The 20621-nt window shown below is 34.3% G+C and overlaps 2 protein-coding genes across 2 annotated transcripts in view; one reads left to right on the top strand and one right to left on the bottom strand.

Moving 5' to 3' along the window:
* Positions 1-20621, bottom strand: part of LOC113500860 — a 168696-nt gene that overhangs the window by 105320 nt on the left and 42755 nt on the right. The gene's annotated exons all lie outside the window — the stretch shown is intronic.
* LOC113500858 (formin-like protein 14) lies at positions 1577-20459 on the top strand. The gene is made up of 2 exons (XM_026881758.1): positions 1577-1785; positions 18767-20459. The coding sequence occupies exon 2, from the start codon at positions 18767-18769 to the stop codon at positions 19784-19786; it is 1020 nt and encodes a 339-aa protein (XP_026737559.1). The 5' UTR covers positions 1577-1785; the 3' UTR covers positions 19787-20459.

The following is a 20621-nucleotide window of genomic DNA, read 5'->3' on the forward strand; positions in this document are numbered from 1 at the left end:
GGTATATCTATGATTCATTTTTTTTCTTTCATCAAAACAAAGGCAGCATTGCAATACCGGCAAATTCCTCAGGGTTTCCTAACGACAGTCTGAGTTCTAAACCTAGAAAGCAACAATGTGGCTTTATCAATGACTTGTCAACTTTCTAAGCTTTTCTAAGAAACTTGAACCGTCTGGCTTTGAAGAGTTATTAACAAAAGGTACCTAGCTATTAGTGGAAACCTCTTTCAATGTATTTTGTACGAAACAATAATTATGATCGATGATGTACGTAAGTTAGTTGCGATGTACAGTAATCATTGCCCATAAGGCAGGTTAAAGATAATATAGTACTGCAATCTACAGTGGAAACTAAAAATAGTACATTAAGGGAAAATATACTTGATAAAGGTATCTGCGGAATTTCACTTACTATGTTCGTGATAACCGTAGTGATAAATATTGAACCGACATTCGTATATGGAAGTTAAATCGTAAGTTATTTTCAAACGACTTCAAAAATGAGAGTTTCTCAATTCGTGTGTGTTTTGTTTTTTCTTAACTTCGGACTGCATAAACCAATATTTTTCATTTGTTAAATGTGAAAAAGTTGGCATTTAGTGTGGTTTACATTTCATAAAGTTTGGCTAAGCAGACATTGTATGTTACATTAATGTATGTACATTATGTGAAAAACTAAATAAAAAGAGATGCAACTTGGTTAACCGCTATATGTGTGACATATTTAAACATAAAATCATGTTCTGATTTGAACTTGGAAAATTTATTGAAGAAACAAGTTTTCTAGCGATTAATAAAAGTGGTTTCTGGTTTCTTTTAAAACTAAAGAGAAATGCCAGAATTACCTAAAATGTTTTCACAATAAGCCTTTAATATGACACACACATGAGTCAGTCACAAGAAAGTATGCAAAACATGGACCTCTTTTAAGAGAAAGCATAAAATGGTACATTGTGGTGCAACTTCTTTACAACCAAAATTATTGTTGTCCAAACGTATGTAGAATGGAATGACAATGAATGAAATGAAAACAAAATCCTGCTTATTGTGTACAATATTTCTGGTTTTTAAATGTGGGGCCAATAATCAGAAGATAGATAGTTATGAACACTATTAGAATATATAGTATAGTAAGACAGACTAAGTTATTGTGATCTTAACAGGAAAACTATTACTATTAACAATGTCGTAAATCTGAGGTCGTTTTGTTAATTCACTCGAAGTTTAATCGTTTTGTCAGTGATAGAGATGGCCAGAGTTGTCAATTTATACATAGGACACAAAAACAACATATTTAATCAATCAATTACTAAAATCGTTGGGTTTAAGAATAAATAAATGTAAAAGTTCTACATGACTGAACTCACGCAATTAATATGGGAAACTTTAAACAATGTTTCGCGTATTCCATATGTTTAAAAAAGTTTCATTTAATGATTAGAAGGGCTAAGGATAAACGGGTCGATTAAGGCATTCTAAGTTGCAATATGGTTTAAAAAATTACAAAAACACAAAGAGGTATTATATCCCACGGATGTGAGTAACGGTGTTAGATGCCGCTATAATGTTGGTCGATGGAGGTGGCGTAGTGATGGGCTTCGTATAAACCTCTTTGGTCGACTCCGCATACTCAGTCGCATACAACCCTAGCACGAGGCGGTACACTCGTCAAATTAAAAAAAAACGTGAACCAAACAATATGTCATAGCAAAAAGTTTGTATAGCATTTGTGAAAGTGTTTATATACGTGTTTTTTTTGTTGGAATTGGATTATTTGGCGAAAAGGTGAGGTCCTATTGCTTTTTGTAAAGATTTTTTGTTTATTGTAATTAAAGTCCGAGTTCATTTTCGTTTTGTTTTGCTGGTTTCCATTTATCTATGTTTTATCAATAATATGACAAATTATAAATCTTTTTGTATACTATTTCGTAACGACCAAACGAATTTAGAATAATGTAACTAAAATTAAAATAAGTCGCCGTAAAAAAAAACAACAAATCTGACATTAACAAAATAGACTCAGCGAGCGTCATAAGCCTCCTTATTAATGAACTTAATTAATTAAAGACTTAATTTTAGAATATGACATAAAGTGTAATATCGGACGAAAATAATTAAATTAACGTGTTTTATAAATGTCTTATCCTTATTCTGTATCAAGGTTAGATATGGAGGGATATCTAGAAATTAGTCTAGAACTAGATCGAGCTAGACTGGTTTCTTAAGTAGACAAGATTAGTGGGTAAGGTGATAGTGACCAATGGTTCATACATACAAACTATTTTTAATCTTGATGAGAACCTGATAATGATACATAAACCCCTGTATTCTATCCTTGTAATGGTCAAAAACAACAAATTGGTAAAGACCTCATCTCAAACACTAGAGGAATAAGCACGGTGCCTCAATTACTGTTTAAAAAAAATACACACACTACTTAGGTATCAAAATGCTTAGGTATTGAAACTCCGATCTAGTAAAGAATGATAAAAAAAAAACAAAAGAAGTATTTGAAATTCGAATCCACCCACCGATAACGACCAGTTATTTAAAAAAGGAGTTTATTTTTCTTTTTGACAACATTGTTAAATATTGTAAAGAGGTCTTTATTAGTATACAAATTATAGTTCCGAATTTCGAAGCAAATTTTTCGTTGACCCTTTTGCCTGTGATTAAATACTTGAGATGCCAATACCGAAAAAGGGATAAAGGAAGGCTTATTTTGTTTTACAAACTCATCTTTAGATCGTCTTATTTTGTTTATATTTGTGTAGCAGATTAGATTATAAACATGTTGAAGTTTTTTTGTTTAAGTCTGTAATACGGTTGTGACACTGACATTTCTGTAGGACATTGCCGAGGAGACATGCATTTAAATTCTAATTAAGTATTCGTAAATATTGTGGCAATGGAATTCGAGTTCATATTTATTTTAAGTGTTGTGTTTTTAACTAAAGTACTACTTTCCGAATTAAAGTCTTATAATAAGTGATTTAAATTTTTATTACAAAAATTCTATTCTTTCTGATTTTCTGTGGTGAATATTTACAGATTAGTTACTTATATTATTGCTGGCTTTTTTTAACTTTAACTTCAAAGATCGTTTTTTATAATAACTATCGTGAGACTGATTCATTATTAAATGATGTAACGGTTTACTCACGCGTATTTATCGGACGCGGCGGGATCGCGATCCCGCCGCGTCTGCTCATGATTAAGGACTCCGGTTGGGTCCGAAACTAGTCGGGCTACCCCGATAAATACGCGTGAGTAAACCGTTACATCATTTAATAATTCAAAGATCGTATTTGAAATAAAATATGCAATAGAATAATTAAAACCTCAGACAGGACTCGAACTTGCGACTAATTACTACACGTCCCAGTAGCTTTACCAACTACGCTACCGAGGTCTCTGACCAAAAATTTTTATAATTTTTTATTAAAATACTTTCCCTTCTGTTCTACCAAAATACAGTTTTGAATTTACTGTCAGTTCGTTAATAATATGTGTAACTCAGGTATTTTGAACTCTTGAAGATACTTGAACGATATAAATATGTAAATAGGATCATTTTTGTACCAGTTCTGCTATAAATAGCCTCGGAAGTAAAGCTTCCTTGTTTGAAGATTTTACTGTACTTAATCGACGTGGGTTCTTCGGTGATCTTTCAAGTTTATGTTTGATCAAGTAAGTTGGAGTTCAAATAAAATGTTTGATTTACTGAAAGTAGAGAATGTATAGGCTTTTTTATTTCAGTTCAAAATCAGATTTTTTTTCACTTGTCTCTCTCTGACTTGTTTCCTGAAATCATAGAATATTTAAAAGATCTATCATAAGTAGAAATATAACTATTTATTTGCGCAAAAAAAGACAAAAGCAGTAGCTACTGTAGATACAAATCAACTGCCGATATATTTAGCAATTAAACTTTTAAAATATAATCACGTTTCTAAAATAATGATCTAACAAACTTACTGAAACTTCTTTATTTTTCCCGTCAATTTATTAACAGGGTACAAACAACTCAATTCAAAGTGACATTAATTAAATCGGAACTATTTTTAGATCATGTTTATTAACCGCACCACTCAACAAGGTTCAAAGAACTGCACATCTCGAGACAATGGTTAATTACTCTTGCAGTAGCAAAATGTAAACTAACCAAATTAACTTGAACCCTGTGAAGTTTGCTGCTATCGCTTTTCGGATCAGTGCGTGATGATTACTCTATGAGTCGTTTAACTTAAGATAGTTCAAGTAATTTCGGTAGCACTGGAGTAAAAATAATACAAAAAAATAATTTAATAAGTAAATGTTATTTCTTTGTAAATCTCATGTAATCTCCGTCATTTTAAAATAGAGACATACATACATTTAATAACGTCTTTAAGGGAAGTTTCGTTTATATTTTGGGAAAATTATGTAAGTGGTCAAATATTATAATAAAAATGTTAATAACATGCATGACATTTGTTGTTAAATTCAGATTATTTGAATAAGCGTGCAATCTCATGAATATTTAAATTAGGTGGGTATATATGGCGCCTAACTCTACATAGTTTTGGGGCTCACACTATCTTTTTAAGAAATAGTTTTGCAATTGTTAGAGTAAGACGGCGCTCTACGCTATGAAGCGCACTATCTCCCTTCCACAATTGCAACAGGTTTTCCAAAAACTCTTAACTGAATAAGCTGGACCGACCGTGATGATGTAAAACATAGAACAAAGAGCCAATCGATTGGGACGATATTTAAACCATAAAGGATATAACATTGGTTTTGAAAAGTTTCTCATGTCGTGAAAAAAAAATCACTATACTTTGGTCGCGAAGTCTATCGTCTCATCTTAAAATATTATTGTATTTCAAAATCAAAAATCGCGCACAACACTGTAGAGTCGTCTCTCATTTACAAGTATAAGCTCTAAGTCATAGAAACAATAAAGTAAGTGGATCCAAAATCCGTGCTTTTAAATAAAACATTTAGCCACCTTATTTACCTAAATAATAAAAGTATCACAAGATAACATTGATCATATTACAACAATAATTTTCATTATTTTCCTTATACAGTTTAAGGTATATTTCAATATCTTTTAACATGTTAAAATTTAGAGTTAAGATTTATGTCTCGCTTGATAAAATACGACATTCATTACAAAATACCTTATCTCTAATCTTCAGGCTTTCTGAAGACAACATTCAACATTCCACAACGGTATCGTCCTTCAAAAATGTTTTGTTTCCACATTTTTTATTCAAAAACTAGGCTTAGAATTTAAATGATTAAGCAAATAAGTGAACATAATTCTATTGTAAATTTTGTCCATAAAACTGGCATAAAACAGCGAGTTTAAAACAAATTCTGTTTTTTTTTGGTAAAATTCTAGTCAAACTGGTTTTATAAGCATGTGTGTTCTTAATTGATCTAATATTATATCAAGATTGGTTTTTACCAAACATTACTTTTGACTGTATTTTTCGACGAAAAGTTAATTTCAATGTGAATGTACAGAACAGACTGTATTTACCCAAATTATAAAGTAAGCAGATTCTTCTATTAGAATAAAACAAAAAAAAATATGTCAAAATAAGTATTACTCGACACAAAAAAAAAATTGAGATATATCTTGAGTAGGTAACTTGTATACAAAGACCGATGCATAATCACTTGCGGTTAACACCTACCAAGGAAAGGTCAAACAGTGAAAGGATAATGATTTTAATGTTTTTTTATTCGCATAGGAACATCTTCATACTCAAGTACATCAGAGTCTACTAATTATTACCAGCATTGAAAACTTCACGATGTAATTGCTAGAGCAATTAAAACAGAGTGAATCGTGTCCAATTTTATAATAAAAAATAAAAGCTGCATGTTATCCATTAACTTTGTTTAAAAAATTAATTTATATGTGTATCAAACGTCAATGTTTGTTCATAAACTTCTTAAGATCATCATAACTTATGTTGAAATGTACCTAAATAAAAATAAAAACGAATCTGAGATGTTATGAATCGTCTTGGAAGAGCCTATGAATGCGACCAATATAAGTTGACCCCAATATGTCGAGGTCATTTATATATTGCCGTAAATAAATATTAAAACTATTGCGTGATAATGCCAACTGTTATGTCTCTAAAGCGGAAAATATTATTAAATTAAAACTTTATATTTAATTCCCTCGAACCGTCAACATTTACGTATTCATGTTATTTAAACGCTCAAAAAAGAGCCAAGTATGATCACATACGAGTATAACCTAAAAAAAATGACGAGAGCCCATTATTTTTGTAGAACTGTTAGGTTAATTACTAAAAGATTTTAATTTATTTCGAAATGTATTTTCCTGAATTCAAATAAGAGGAGTCAAAAACTATGTTAAGTAATGCTATATATCGTATTTCGTTATACTTAAACCGAATTTGCCTTTGCATAGTGGAACCTAAGTCGTGTTCTAATAATATTTTGGAATTTCCACATTTTCAATAAATGTTCGAAATAAAACCTGTTTACTTAATTTTGCTTTTTTAAACAGACGTTCCGTATTTGATTCCGAATTGGTTTTAAAATTTGTTAAAAACAACATTATTATTGATATACACGTGTATCGATGAGACTGGTTTTACATTCAAAATTATTATAAATACAAATAGTTGATCAACAAAAATAAAATAGGTATGTATGAATCTTAAGATCTTTACGGCATTCATCCATATTGTACATGTATTCCGATTTGGAAAATTGTATTGCGAAGCCCATGAGAGAAAATGACAGTTTACGATTCTGAAGGCATACAAATGGAAATGAAAATTCGCGATTGACACACAGTAGTACAAAATAAATATAGGGAATAGGCATTTCTTTGATTTGAAACATATTATTGAATAGACGACAAATGTCATCTGGGGACTTCCATCGCGTCTTATCTAAACACGCGGTAGCATGTCGAGCCAAGTTCTGAACCTGATACTTGTCTGTATTTTATTATTCTGAAAATTTGGCTTGCTGGTAGAAACTAGCCATCGAACGAAATAATTCGTATATGATAAGTATTAAGTAGCCAATTCAGACCTTAGGCTATAGTAGGTATATTATCCTAAGTTTCAAGAAGAAATGACTTTTAATATTACTATAAATGCATTTCAGGACCGAAAATTAAATCTTTTCTTTTGCCGTCCTTTTGCCGAAACTTTTCGAGCCACTCATGTTAACTAAATTCTGTTTTTCCTCGTTTGAATAGGTCAAACCTTTTTACAAATATATTTAATTAGGACAAAGTTAATTAAAAAACAACACAAACTGGCAAAATAAACCGATTTTAATCCCTGATTTAATTTATATTTAACTGAGTGAAATTTGAACAGTTTCCGTTATTGGATAAAATGACAATTACTCAGTTGATAACATTGAAAATAATGCACAAATAAATTATAGTATGGTCTTGACATTGAATTCCATGAATCATAGTTGTTGAAACGGAAGAGAGTAAATTAGCATCCGGAGTAGTGTAGGTATATAAAAAATAGTATTATTCGTTTGTCTATTTTTGCTATGAAAGACTAAGATAGATCAAATCTTCAAGTACAAAGGATATCTGGTAAAATTCGTCAGTTCCTTATAGGAAATGATCATAGTTATTTACTGAATACAATACGTATAGGGTACGTGGTTGATGGGTCAAAAAGGCAGCTTATACCTGCATGTAAAATACAATATTCAGCTGAACTTGGTAAGATTTTTAAGTTTTAATAATTTTAAGCTTGAGGAAAAGTGGTAATTGCAAAAGTTTATCTTTGATTGAATAACCTATACCTCCAGTCTGGCTTATATTTACGTAAACATATTATAAGGGCAAGATTTACAAAAGCCTTGTATCTTGTAACCTCGTATCTCGAAACATTGTGTTACAAATAAACAAATGGAGGGAATTAGTATCACATCAACACATACGTTAAACATTAAACCTCTTTTTTACGTTTTATTTCTTTAGGCAGGTATGACCGTGGTGTAGTATTTGTTGTGCTCAGGCATGAATCATTTATACGTATTTGTACTATGCATTATGTAACATTTACAGTCCATGTAACCTGTACACAGAAAGTCGTTGTCTCAATTTGTTTGTCTCACAAAAAGTCGATATATACGAGCGGTGGACTCCTACCAGAGTTGGTTTTAAAACGAAAATTTGCCCATTCTTTCAAGACTGACATTTTAGAACCGACTGTTACACGTAGGTACGTACAAAGTATATTCTTCAAAAATTCATGGACGTGGAATATTTATTTGGTATAAACGTACCTACAAATTTTACAGAAAAGGCTTTTTTTCCACCTATGGTGGTAACAAACATTGATGTGTGAATTTCGTTCCTAAGTTGTCCTGTAATATTTATAAGGCTTTTGAAACGCCATTTCGTTTCAGTAAATCAGGAAAAAAAAACAAAGGCCAATAGATTAACGTTAGACTTTGAAAAGGTCGAATAAAATATCACTCAATCGAGTTTTTGTTTCGTAAATCTGTCAAAAGTAACCTTTCTTAATTGACAAGGAGCTAAGTAGTACCAATGTCAATCGAACTTATTAATGTATAAAAACTTGGTTTATTTTTATAACGTACTAATTTCGAAGAACTTGATCTTTGAGCACACAAATTATCAGCCAAAAGCTACTTAGGTAGTGTAACCTTTTTCGTGATCCTCCATGCTTTTTCTCCTGTTTCGGAAGTCAGGCTATCTCTGACATTTATATAAAACCTTTTTTAACGTTTATGGTCAGCCATTTTTTTGCCAGACTTATCTATACAAAGAGATGCAACCGCCCAGAGAGTTACAATAATTATTCAATGTATAATGACAAAGTGTGTAACTTTAATAAAATAAATTCTTAGTAAATACTACAGACAGAATAGATTTCTAAAGAGATTTCAAGGAAAATCCTGTCAATACCGAGAAAATTTTATTCACAACACTGGAATAAATTGTGAATAATATATCTCCGAGTAACAAACTAGTAGTATTATAATAAACCAGTTCTGATAGCCGTCGTGCGACATAAACAGCGAATATGAAAAGGCAAATACTTTAATAGGTATAGCTATGCACATGTCAATTCATCGCTGATATTTGTATTGAAGGTACTTATAAATATACGTATGCATGTATACATACATAAACCTATATATCGTTTATAAAAAAAAAAGGTTGAGTGTGAAAACTTTTTTTAACATTCGTGAAAAGTACATGACTATTGAGAAAAGGTATTTGGCGCAACTAGCCGGTACCCACTTGGTCTTCGTTTTATTGGTACGTTTTACGAACGAAACGAATTTTGACTGTATCGACCGTTATGTATCATCCGTAATAAAAGTTGGTCATGTAAATCATCAAAACGCAGACCATGTGTTGCAGCTATCTACAGCTAGAGACACTGATATCTAGTAAAAGATATACAACACAGTATTCATTTGCATCTTGCTAGACTAGAAGCAGACATCGACTTGGAAAATTCTCAAGCTAAGCAAAGGAAAGTGAAAAGTAGTCAAGCATGTTTAAAAATAGAGCTGAAAGCTAATAGAGACAAATGACATTGAATTTGTGGCAAAAGGCATAATCATTACCAACCAGGATAACGATAAGTGCTAATTCGTATCAATTCTTAGACGCATGTTAATTGCATGTTTGTTAATCTTAGTAGATACATAATCAAATTAACACCTTAATTTTAAACCGGAAAATTGGTCGACAACGTGACGTTATTAGTAGGCGGATGGATACCAGCCTCATTATACCGAGTGTCAAGCAATTACATTTAGATAATTTGGTTCAAAAAGTATTGTATTTTTTAAGTGGATGTTATTACCGGTACACAATGCTTCGATCACGTCACCTCCATTAGCATACGCGTCATGCACAGAGCGTTGATCCCGATCGATTGTAGCCAAGTTCATGACTACGCCAGTTTATAATTAACACGGTTTTTAATAGCTGGAAAACCCCATTAGGCACTGAAATCGTAAACAAAGGATATAATAACAATTAGGTATTGTATCACTGTGGTACCATACTATTCTGTAAGATTCTATGTATACATTCGTTGTGAAGAAACATGAAATCAGTAACTTTAATACCAAAGAAAAAAAAAGATCGGTTTGCACAAAAAATAAATTAATCATCGCGCGCAGCGGGCGACAAAAGAACCGACTAAGTATTTTGTTAAGTGGATCAAAAACTTAAACTTGCAAAGGTCGTTCGGAAGTCGTCCCGTTAAAAGCCAAACTCGTTCTTTAGAAACGGAGGCAAAAAGTTAATGTTGTTCTATACAAATTGAGAATATACTCTGTTTATTTTTTATGAATGAAGATATCATTGCGAACAATGATACTGCCGTCCGTGGCAAATATCTGGGGGCTATGCAGATTGTTATCGTGTGCGGAACCCTCAGTTTTGGGCGTAAAAATGATTGTGTCCAACACCATTTTAGTCTTATTGTTGAAGCTTTTGAATGACAAAAAGATTCGGCATCCTACATTCATTTATTTTAAGGAATACTCTGGCACAAAATATCTTAGAATTGTCATTTTTTGCGATTGCGTATTGCGTAATTGCGTAACCATTGCTTATTCACGGTTTACATATACTTATGTAACGAATTAAATTATCGGATAGACTATAACTGTCCATTTTAAACAATACAATTCATAAAACACAATCTACAAAAAAAAGCAAATCGAATCAAATAAATCTGTTAATCACGCGATTCATTGAGTAGGTATATTACATTTGTTATGTTTCCATCAGTATAAAATAATCAAGGTTAGTTATAAAAGCCAGTCCGTTATTTGTTGTAAGGGTTCAGTGCCAAAATCGAAAATTTTAACGTTTTACTACTACCGCGCTGTCTGTCCGTTTGACACCAGACTGTATCTCACGGACCTAAAAGCTTTTCAGTTGAAAATTTCCTAATATTTAAACTTACTGCTGGTGCTAAGAAAGGAAGCTAAAGCAACAAGTCACGAACACAGTCATAATCTTGACGAGTGACCACAGTTTTTTTTCTTGTTTACGAAACCCTCAAGTGAGTGCAACGTTCTTGATGGATTTTTTAAAACCACAAAGGCATTGATCTCACATCCATGTGGGTAATACACGTGGGAGTTTTATGGACTCTATTTAAATATCAAATTTTATATAATGTGATCCAGTTTAGTGTCTCGTTTTCACTCATTTTATTATAGCAGTATTTGCTTTCATCTCTTGAGTCAGTCGAAAACCTTGCTGTCCGTAGCTGTAGACATAATCGCGTAGTGTATTCGGTTTGTCATATCGTAATCATATAAGGTATGATTTAATGTCAGTTGTGCGCATCCATGGACTCCTTCATTAAGGTCCAACTCCTTATAAAATTATATATTCCTTAAAATTGCAAATTATTCTTCTACAAGTTGTATAGTTTATGCAATTCATAAAATATAGTGTCTATCTGTCTATATGTACCTATCAATAATAAAAAAATAACTTAAATTAAAAAGTCAGTCTCCCCGCCACCACGGCAGTGTGCGGATGTAGAAAATAAATAAAATTAAAAATGACCCAACAAATACTAAAGTGTACTCAGTGCAATATTGTAATAAATGAGCTACTATGCTTTATTCAAAATAAAATAGACGTAATGGACGAAGAAAGCCTAATTCGAATATGTGTGAGTGCGTTCTCGACCTCCGATATAAGTAACGGTAAAAATCTGTTATTTAACTCAATATCTACGAATACCCGCAACATCTCAAGACGCAAAAATAAGGATCAAAAGGATATCGAGGACATCATCTGCGTGTTCAAGAGTACTGATCCTGATAAAACTCCTTTGTTTGTAGCAAAGGATTTACAAAAGTTACCACCGGTTACATTCGACCATGTCGACGTCACAAAATTATTAAAGGATATTGTTTTATTACAGTCAGAGGTAAAACAAATAAAAGAAACTTACGTAACAAAGGATCAAGTAAATGATTTAAAACTGGTGAGCTCCAATACTTCCGATAAAAATATTTCACAAACTCAGTTCACTAATACACCACCGCCATTAAAAACACAATATTCTTTGCCTAAATTGTGCATAGATCGCGAGCCGCACATCGTGACCTTGAACGCGGAATGCGTAACAAGTGCAAGTGCAAGCGCACTCGACAGCGCGGGCCCCCGCGAAGCCACGCCCCCAAGCGTATTATTGACAGAAAATAAGAATATTAATTCTGTGAATAAAAATTTAGAAAATAGTTTTATAGCGGATACAAATTCAGTATTGCCGAACCAAACAAGTAATTTAAAAACAAATGTATATGTGTCATCGAAAAATATTCACACTAATAATTCTACGTCATTGGCTGATATGTTGCGACAAGAAGGAAAGTGGAAGTTACCTGGTCCTAGTGAAGAGTGGGTCGAGGTTCAGAGAAGGAGGTTGAAAAATAGACACGATGTTGTCAGAGGCCAGGCTGAAGTCAAACCAGAAGACAGATTTAAGCCAGCTACTAAAAATGTGTTCCTGTTTTTATCGAACGTACATAAGGACACTTCGGAAAACGATATACAACGATATTTAAAAAGTAAAACTAAAGAAGAAGTTACACTTCAAAAAATAAATATGAAAACTATAAAACCATACAATGCCTTCAAGGTTACTGTGGACAGACAAAATTTAAATATATTTCTGAATAATGAACTCTGGCCTGACGGTGTCACTTGTCGGCGTTTCAGAACATACAGAACTGCCGATCAGGGCGGCGAACAACTATCATCATAATGTCGGCGTTTCAGGCCGTATAGAACTACCGTGTCCAGCGGCGAATAGATATATGTATTTTTAATTATGGATATAAAACGCAACCTTAATTTAATATCTTTTAATTGTAAGAGCCTTAAACGGTCAGTTGAAGGGGTCAAAGAACTCTGCGAGTTTGCCGATATAGTTGCATTGCAGGAGACGTGGCTTATGCCCTGTGATTTACAATACCTAAATACCATACACGATGACTTTGGGAGTACTGGTACATCTGCAGTGGATGCGACGGCTGGCGTGATGCGAGGCAGGCCGTACGGAGGAGTGGCACTGCTGTGGCGTAAATCTTCATTCCAAAGTGTCTCAGTGATATCGTGTGTGAATTCGCGAATCGCAGCAATAAGTGTCACGACAGATGAGCGTTCTGTGCTAGTGTTTAGTGTATATATGCCTGTAGATTGTAGTGAGAACTTGTCTGAGTTTACGGACTGCTTAGGGACTATTAGTGCAATCATAGATGACAGTAATGTTGAGTCTGTATTTATACTAGGCGATTTCAATGCTCATCCTGGTGAACGCTTTTTTGACGAGCTCCTGAACTTTTCATCTGAGCAAAATTGGGTTTGTGCGGATTTGAATCTCCTTAATTCTCAGGACACTTTTACATTTATTAGTGAGGCTCACGATAGTAAAAGATGGTTAGACCACTGTATTGTCACTCAAGCTGCCGCCTCGTGTATTACGGATATTTATATAAGTCATGACGTATACTGGTCTGACCATTTTCCATTAGTTATAAAATGTAATTTAGAAATAATTGTACACAAAACAAATTGTCAACCCACAACTTGCAATAAAATAAATTGGGGAGTTAGAAATAGATCTCAGATAATTAAGTATAATAGTATTTGTAATACGAAATTGAAATGCATCGATTTTCCGGCCGAGTTAGAGTATTGCAGTGGTAAACAATGTAGCTTGTCTGATCATAAGGCAATTATTAACAGATTATATATTAATATTGTAAATATTTTATGCGAAGCGTCAAGAACATCGTGTCGTGTATATAAAGGTAGGCACAAAAAGGTATTGGCGGGTTGGAACACTAATGTAAAAGAAGCTTACAGGAATGCTAGGCTGAAGTTTAGAACATGGGTATCTTGTGGTAAACCCACTGACACTGATGCGTATTATGAAATGGTAGAGGCACGTAAACAATTCAAAGGTAAACTCAAGTGGTGTCAAAACCACCAACAACAGATTCAGATGGATATTTTGGCCAAGCATCATGCAAACTCTGATTTTAAGAATTTCTGGAAATGTACAAACAGTACCAGTTATAAGCCTAGCATTCCTGCAAGTGTTGACAATGTCTCTACTCCAAAGGATATAGCTAACATGTTTCAATCATATTATTCCATAAAGTCGCCTCTGGGTCCTCCGTGTCGGGAACTTTTGCATTCCTGTCATTCTACAGTCTCTACCGTCATTCTTGCAAAAGAAATAAAAACTGCCATTCAGAAGATGACAGGAGGTAAATCTCCCGGTCACGATGGACTCAGTGTCGAACACCTGAGACATGCTGGCGTCCATTTACCTAGAGTCCTAGCTATGCTTTTTAATCTATGCATAAACCATGAATACCTTCCTCAGGGACTGATGCGGACTCTGGTGGTTCCAATTGCTAAAAACAGGACAGGAGACATGGCTGACAAGACGAACTACAGGCCAATTTCCTTGGCGACCATTTTAGCTAAGGTGCTTGACAGTGTACTCAATTCACATTTTACAATGCACATTAAACTGCATGATGCTCAGTTCGGGTTTCGACCTGGGCTGTCTACTGACACAGCCATATATAGTCTGAAGCACACTGTCAAGTACTATACAGATAGACGAACTCCTGTATACGCCTGTTTCCTGGACTTGAGCAAAGCCTTTGATCTCGTGGCCTATGATGTCCTGTGGGAGAAATTGGCTAACACAAGTGTGCCGACAGAGTTGGTATCTCTCCTGAGGTATTGGTATATCAACCAGGAGAACCGTGTGAGGTGGGCGGGCGAGCTTTCGAATGCGAGCAGGTTGGAGTGTGGGGTGAGACAAGGGGGGTTGAGTTCTCCCTTACTCTTCAACCTGTACGTAAATGCCTTGATTGAGGAGCTTAGCGGCATGCGTGTCGGATGCTATGTTGATGGTGTTTGCTGTAACAACTTCAGCTATGCAGATGACATGGTGCTGCTGGCTCCCTCAATCGGTGCTCTTCGGAAGCTTATTGCAGTGTGTGAGTTGTTTGTTGCCTCTCACGGTTTGATATACAATGTAAAGAAGTCCGTATGCATGGCGTTCAAATCGGGTCCAAAGAGTCCACCAATACAGCCGATTGTTCTTAATGGTGTATCGCTGAAAAGAGTCTTCAACTTTAAATATCTTGGACATTGGTTAACTGACGACCTGAAGGACGACATGGACATGGAAAGGGAACGCAGAGCACTGTCAGTTAGGGCGAACATGTTGGCTCGCAGATTTTCCCGGTGTACAGATGGGGTCAAAATTACCTTATTTAAGGCATATTGTACCTCACTATACGCTGGGGGTCTGTGGGCTAACTATACCCAACGGGCTTATAGTGCTCTGCGAGTCCAATATAACAATGCGTTCAGGGCACTGTTACGGCTTCCGCGCTTCTGCAGTGCATCGGGCATGTTCGCTGATGCACGTACCGACGGGTTTGATGCCCTCTGGCGTAAAAAGACTGCGTCGCTTGTCGGTCGGTTGCGTGGGAGCAGTCACAGCATCCTGAACACTATAGCTAATAAGTTTGATTGTCCACTAATGTTTAAGTTTGTACAGCGGACTAAGTCCCTGTTCACCATATTGTATTAATTTTAACTTTAATTTGTTTTTTTATTTTTATTTTATATTTACTCATGTACCTGCTTAGTATGGATCTCTGTTGTCCGAATAAATAAATTTATTATTATTATTATTATTATTATTAAAAAGATGGTCTTACGTAAATCATTGATGCTGTAAAATAACTGAATATGCATACATAATTATTATGTTTAAAAAATAATATTTATAAATTAATTATAATTCCAACAACGATGAAAAGGTGTCGCGTACAAAATTAACTAAGTCGTTAAATGAATATAACCAACGACACTCAAGTAAAGTTCATACAAACGTCAAAGCAAATCGTATCGCTCTAAAATAGAAATGACACGACCGATGATTTACCGAATAGGTACTGTAATTCCCTAGCAATTAAAATGTGACGTCATTACGTTTATCGAATGTCACTTATGTCACTTGTCTCACAATTTATCACACAGCCTGATAACCTTGAATGTACGGTTTGATACTAGATATTCTTTAGGGGAGTAATAATGTGCAAGATTTGAAACAATTCTGGCAATGCTTAATCACTTTTGATACCAGAGCTGTGCGGCTCAGCAATGTATTTCAACTCGCATTATATCTGAGTAAACCAAATTCCAGTATTATCAATGACAATGCTAACACGCAACTGTCCTACCTTCGTTTGTCGATACTATTCAATTCAAATGTCCTCGTGTTATTTTTACGGAACCATGAATGCCAAAACACGATACAATTGATGGTTTTTTGTGATTAAGTAATCTGGGAGGTTATGGGAGATTTAGGTCGATAATTGCCACTAATATGAGAAAATTCTACCATGCAAAAAATATTGATATCTGTGACACGCCATATAGTCAAATAATGTAGTAAAATCGGGAAAACCGGTACCTTTGACCGCGAAGCTATTTTTTACTTTATAAGGAAAAATGATAAAAAATATTAAAAAGACATAATGGTGACATTTGGTATACCAACTTTTAGATAAAAGAGAGGTACGTTGTAGATGTATGCTTTGAATATGCATCAGATTTTTTATCATTATAACCTTTTTATAGTTATAGTTCCGACAAAAAAAGTTTTATAGCAACAGAATAAGCTGTACATGAAAACTCAACTATAAACACGGTAATACACATTCGAACCAACAAATATTTCCTACGCAATCCCCAAAGGTAAAGATTCGAAGTAAAGTGCTATACAATCTACTCTCCCAAATAATTACGCAATAAGCCACCAGACATGACACTAATGACAAACACAACCGTCAGATAATTAAGGTATGTACACATACACCTTTAATTATCGGTTATTATGACACCTTTCAACATAAGAAACGTCCTCATTATCTGTGAAAAGCTTTCTAACGACTAAGATATTCGGATAATTAAAACGAAGTACGGATAAGAGACAAAAGTCGAGAAACTAGTAATAAGTTGGAAGTAATTTTCTGTACTTATTCCGATAGAGTAGTTCAGTGTTCGGGTAATGGGAATAAGAACAGTAGCAGCACGATTGTTAGTCAGACAATAGGTGGGGCGCTCTGAAAAACTTTGACTCCTAGACTACACGCTCGTGATAGCTTTCCCAAATAAGGGAAGATCTTTTGTACGAAATGGGGTGAATATTGTACGTGTATGTGTATAAAATTCGTGTTTTGAGATTACAGAAAACTATTTTTTAGATTTATTTCTGTTTGGGACATTAATTGAAATGTAGCCCTAGTTTTATGAGGTCCTAGAATAAAGTCAACAAAGCCGACTTTTGAATTAAATTAAAGCTTCTATGACTAAGAAAAGGAAGCTTTCGAATTGTTATAGGTGACTACGTGACAGTTTTGCTGTCGTTATAAAAGTAGCGTTATACATTTGAAGTCACGTTCCTAGAATCAGCAATTTGGACTAGTTGTGTGCGATTGTGTCAGCTATTTTCCTCCTATTATTATCTTTTGAAAGTCCACTTGCAAGGTTTTATTTGGGTAGTGAAGCCGGATCATCGAGTAATTTCGATAACGTTTGAAAAAATCTTGAAATTTTGGCTACCACTAAGTTAAACATTTTTATGCCTTGGTTTATTCATTTTTGATTACCCACCCGGAGACTAGCTCCACTGTCGTGGAAGAGCAATATCATCCTGAAAAATGTATTGCTATCACACTTAACCAACTGCAATAATATTGAGACGAATACTGGTTTCCGATATTGAAACTATTTTAACGTATAGACTAAAAAAATGAGTCATTCTCGCGCTTTAGTGTTAAAACAAAACACGATTGCATTTCTGCCCTCCCGAACCCCTGTATGACGTCTGGATTGTCACAGGTGGACTTATCAGTTGTTTATACCATACCTTTACTACCATTGCGATTGACAGATGGCGTTAAATGACATGAGGCATAAATATTCAGAGTTTAATCCATTGATAAATGTAGGTAAAAGAGTTTTCAGGTACCTGTTATTTACGCCATGATTTTAATTTAAATTTAATTCATGTTTGTGTTTTCGTATTTTGTATTATTTTGCACTATTTCTGTTACAACAGAATTTTGCTATCCTAATCCGTGAGTTCATAACCCATTAGGATTAACTTCACTCGTCAATTAAAATTTCGAATTCAGAACTTCCACTTTCATCTTAGTTCCCCCTTTTATTTTATGAGTTTCTAATATAAACTAATATTTTTTTGTCGTCATGTGTCAATATTTCCATACTTATGTAATTTCACTAATACTCCTGTGAAATTACAAAACACGATTGGTTAACGAGTAATAACTGCTGTCAGAAATGACCTGCTTCTCATCACAAAGGAAGATGCAATCTACTGAAGATTGCGTGTCAAATTTAAGTGAAATTGGGTTTAATGCCTTACTAAGCAGTCTGTAGAAAATGTATATTAGGATGCCATCTAGCAGTGTTTTTCCAATGGCTGTTTATGTAATTAAGAATTTAATGTGTCTTGGGTTTTCTTTAGAATGTTTATTAGGTCTAATGTTACAAACGTTTATGATTTTTTTGATTATCTTACTTTTGCGGCAACATACATTTTAACTTATTAAGCTTAATCAGTCTAACGATAGTTACTATAAAAATATTTTATTATTGTTTCAGATGGAGAGTTTAAGTCGCATTGTTCTTGGCATTCTCATCTTGCAAATATACGTTCACGCTGCACCTGGTGACGTCAGCAAGCTCGAAGATATCGCTAAAGTAGAACAAGCGGAGCCTAAACTCGACGCAGAACTTAAAGAAGTAAAAACTGAAAACACAAGTGATAGCACAAAAGAAGCCGCGAAAACTGAAAGTAACTCTACTGAGTCACAACGTCAAAAAAGGTGGTATAACCCTTATAATTTTGGATTTCCTCCAATAACTCCACCAAATTTTCCACCTTTTGGACGCGACAACGGTCCTAATCCAAACTTTTACGGAAATGAGGATCCACTAGTCCAAATACATAGACGGATACAAGAAATAGCTAGTTTTGTTAGGCAACCCCCACCTCCGCCAATACCGCATGTGCCTATTTTCTACCCGATTCTTTACATACCGCCTGAGGACTGCCGATGCAATCAAAACCCCTCGCCAACGACCGATAGGCCACAAACGTCAGACAACAATGGAACAGAACCAGATATAGCCAGCCGTTGGCCAGCTATGGAAGATACGAGACAGAACTGGGGATTCCTCATCAACGAAACTGATACAGACGACTTAGACTTCAGCAGACCTATTTCTTTTGATCCTATTCGTCTGGACAGACCTGTTAGGCCACCACCTCCAGTTGAACATGGAAGTGTACAAAGTGACTCGAATGATCAAAACAGTATTGCGCAGCCACTGCGTCCTACACAAAACGCTCCTCCGGCTTTAAACAAGCCACCCAGTACAACACCTGCTCCATTCAAACCAGAGTCATCAAGTGAGAACAGGCCTCAGTCTGGAAGAACGCCTCCTAGTGCCTGTGATGGTGCAGTCCTAACTTGCTGCCATCAGCCACAAGTTACGTATGACTGCTTCGCCATTCAGGGTTGCCCACAATTCACGTCATACGGAAACCCTTGTGAACCCAAACAAATACTTACTGTAATCGAGAAATTTCAAAATTTCTACGGACAAAGAGGAGGATGAACTTTGGAAATATTGATGTTATAAATTCCAGAGAATTTATATATGCTCTTACGTAGAGCCTAATTTGATAACATAATTTATACTAAAGTAGGTTGAGCTGGATTTTGTGCCAGCCAACTATTTGTAATTTAAGCCCTTTGCCGAGACTCAAGAGAAGAAAATTAAGGAATATTTATGAGCGTAATCGAATTAGTGAAGAGATTATAAATTTAACGGTGTTAAAAGAATTATTAGGCAAAGCTTTTGGTTGGGCAACAAGTGTAGACTTATTGCTATAATCACTGCATATTTTATGTCCATTTCGTTTACTTCATAATATGAAGCATTTAATGTGTTACTTTTTATGACTCTACAGGGTTTCTTGTAATACATTAAGAACTTCGGTGGAAAAAGTTATGTTGTGTTACTGATTGATTCCGTTACTGTACTGACTGTTAATGATTATGAAAATTTACTTCAAAATTAAAACTCGCTAGGTTAAAATCTTGTAAAAAAGCTACATTGTAGGTGTGCCTATATTACTTTCGGAAGAATTTAAATCGTCCTAGCCCTTTTTTTTTGTTATTATTAGTTTAAGTTAAAACTTTTGTACTCATACACTATGTAAAGATAGTAACAGTGTTCCTGTTATATAGGTGATATAAATGTACAAATAAACTGTATTGATAAGTAATGATTATGTTTTAATTGAAACTTAATTTTGTACCAGGAATGTTCGACATAATAATAATGTTCTCAATATATCTAGTATGTTAGGGTTTTAATAATCGGATTATTATTTTAAAGTGTATAAAACTGTTTTGACACATTTACTGTATCATATATATGTATATAT

Source organism: Trichoplusia ni, chromosome 14 (assembly GCF_003590095.1).
Source record: "Trichoplusia ni isolate ovarian cell line Hi5 chromosome 14, tn1, whole genome shotgun sequence".
Lineage (NCBI taxonomy): Eukaryota > Metazoa > Arthropoda > Insecta > Lepidoptera > Noctuidae > Trichoplusia > Trichoplusia ni.

Coding starts and splice junctions, on each gene's coding strand:
- LOC113500858 (XM_026881758.1), top strand. CDS start 18,767: ATGGAGAGTTTAAGTCGCATTGTTCTTGGCATTCTCATCTTGCAAATA.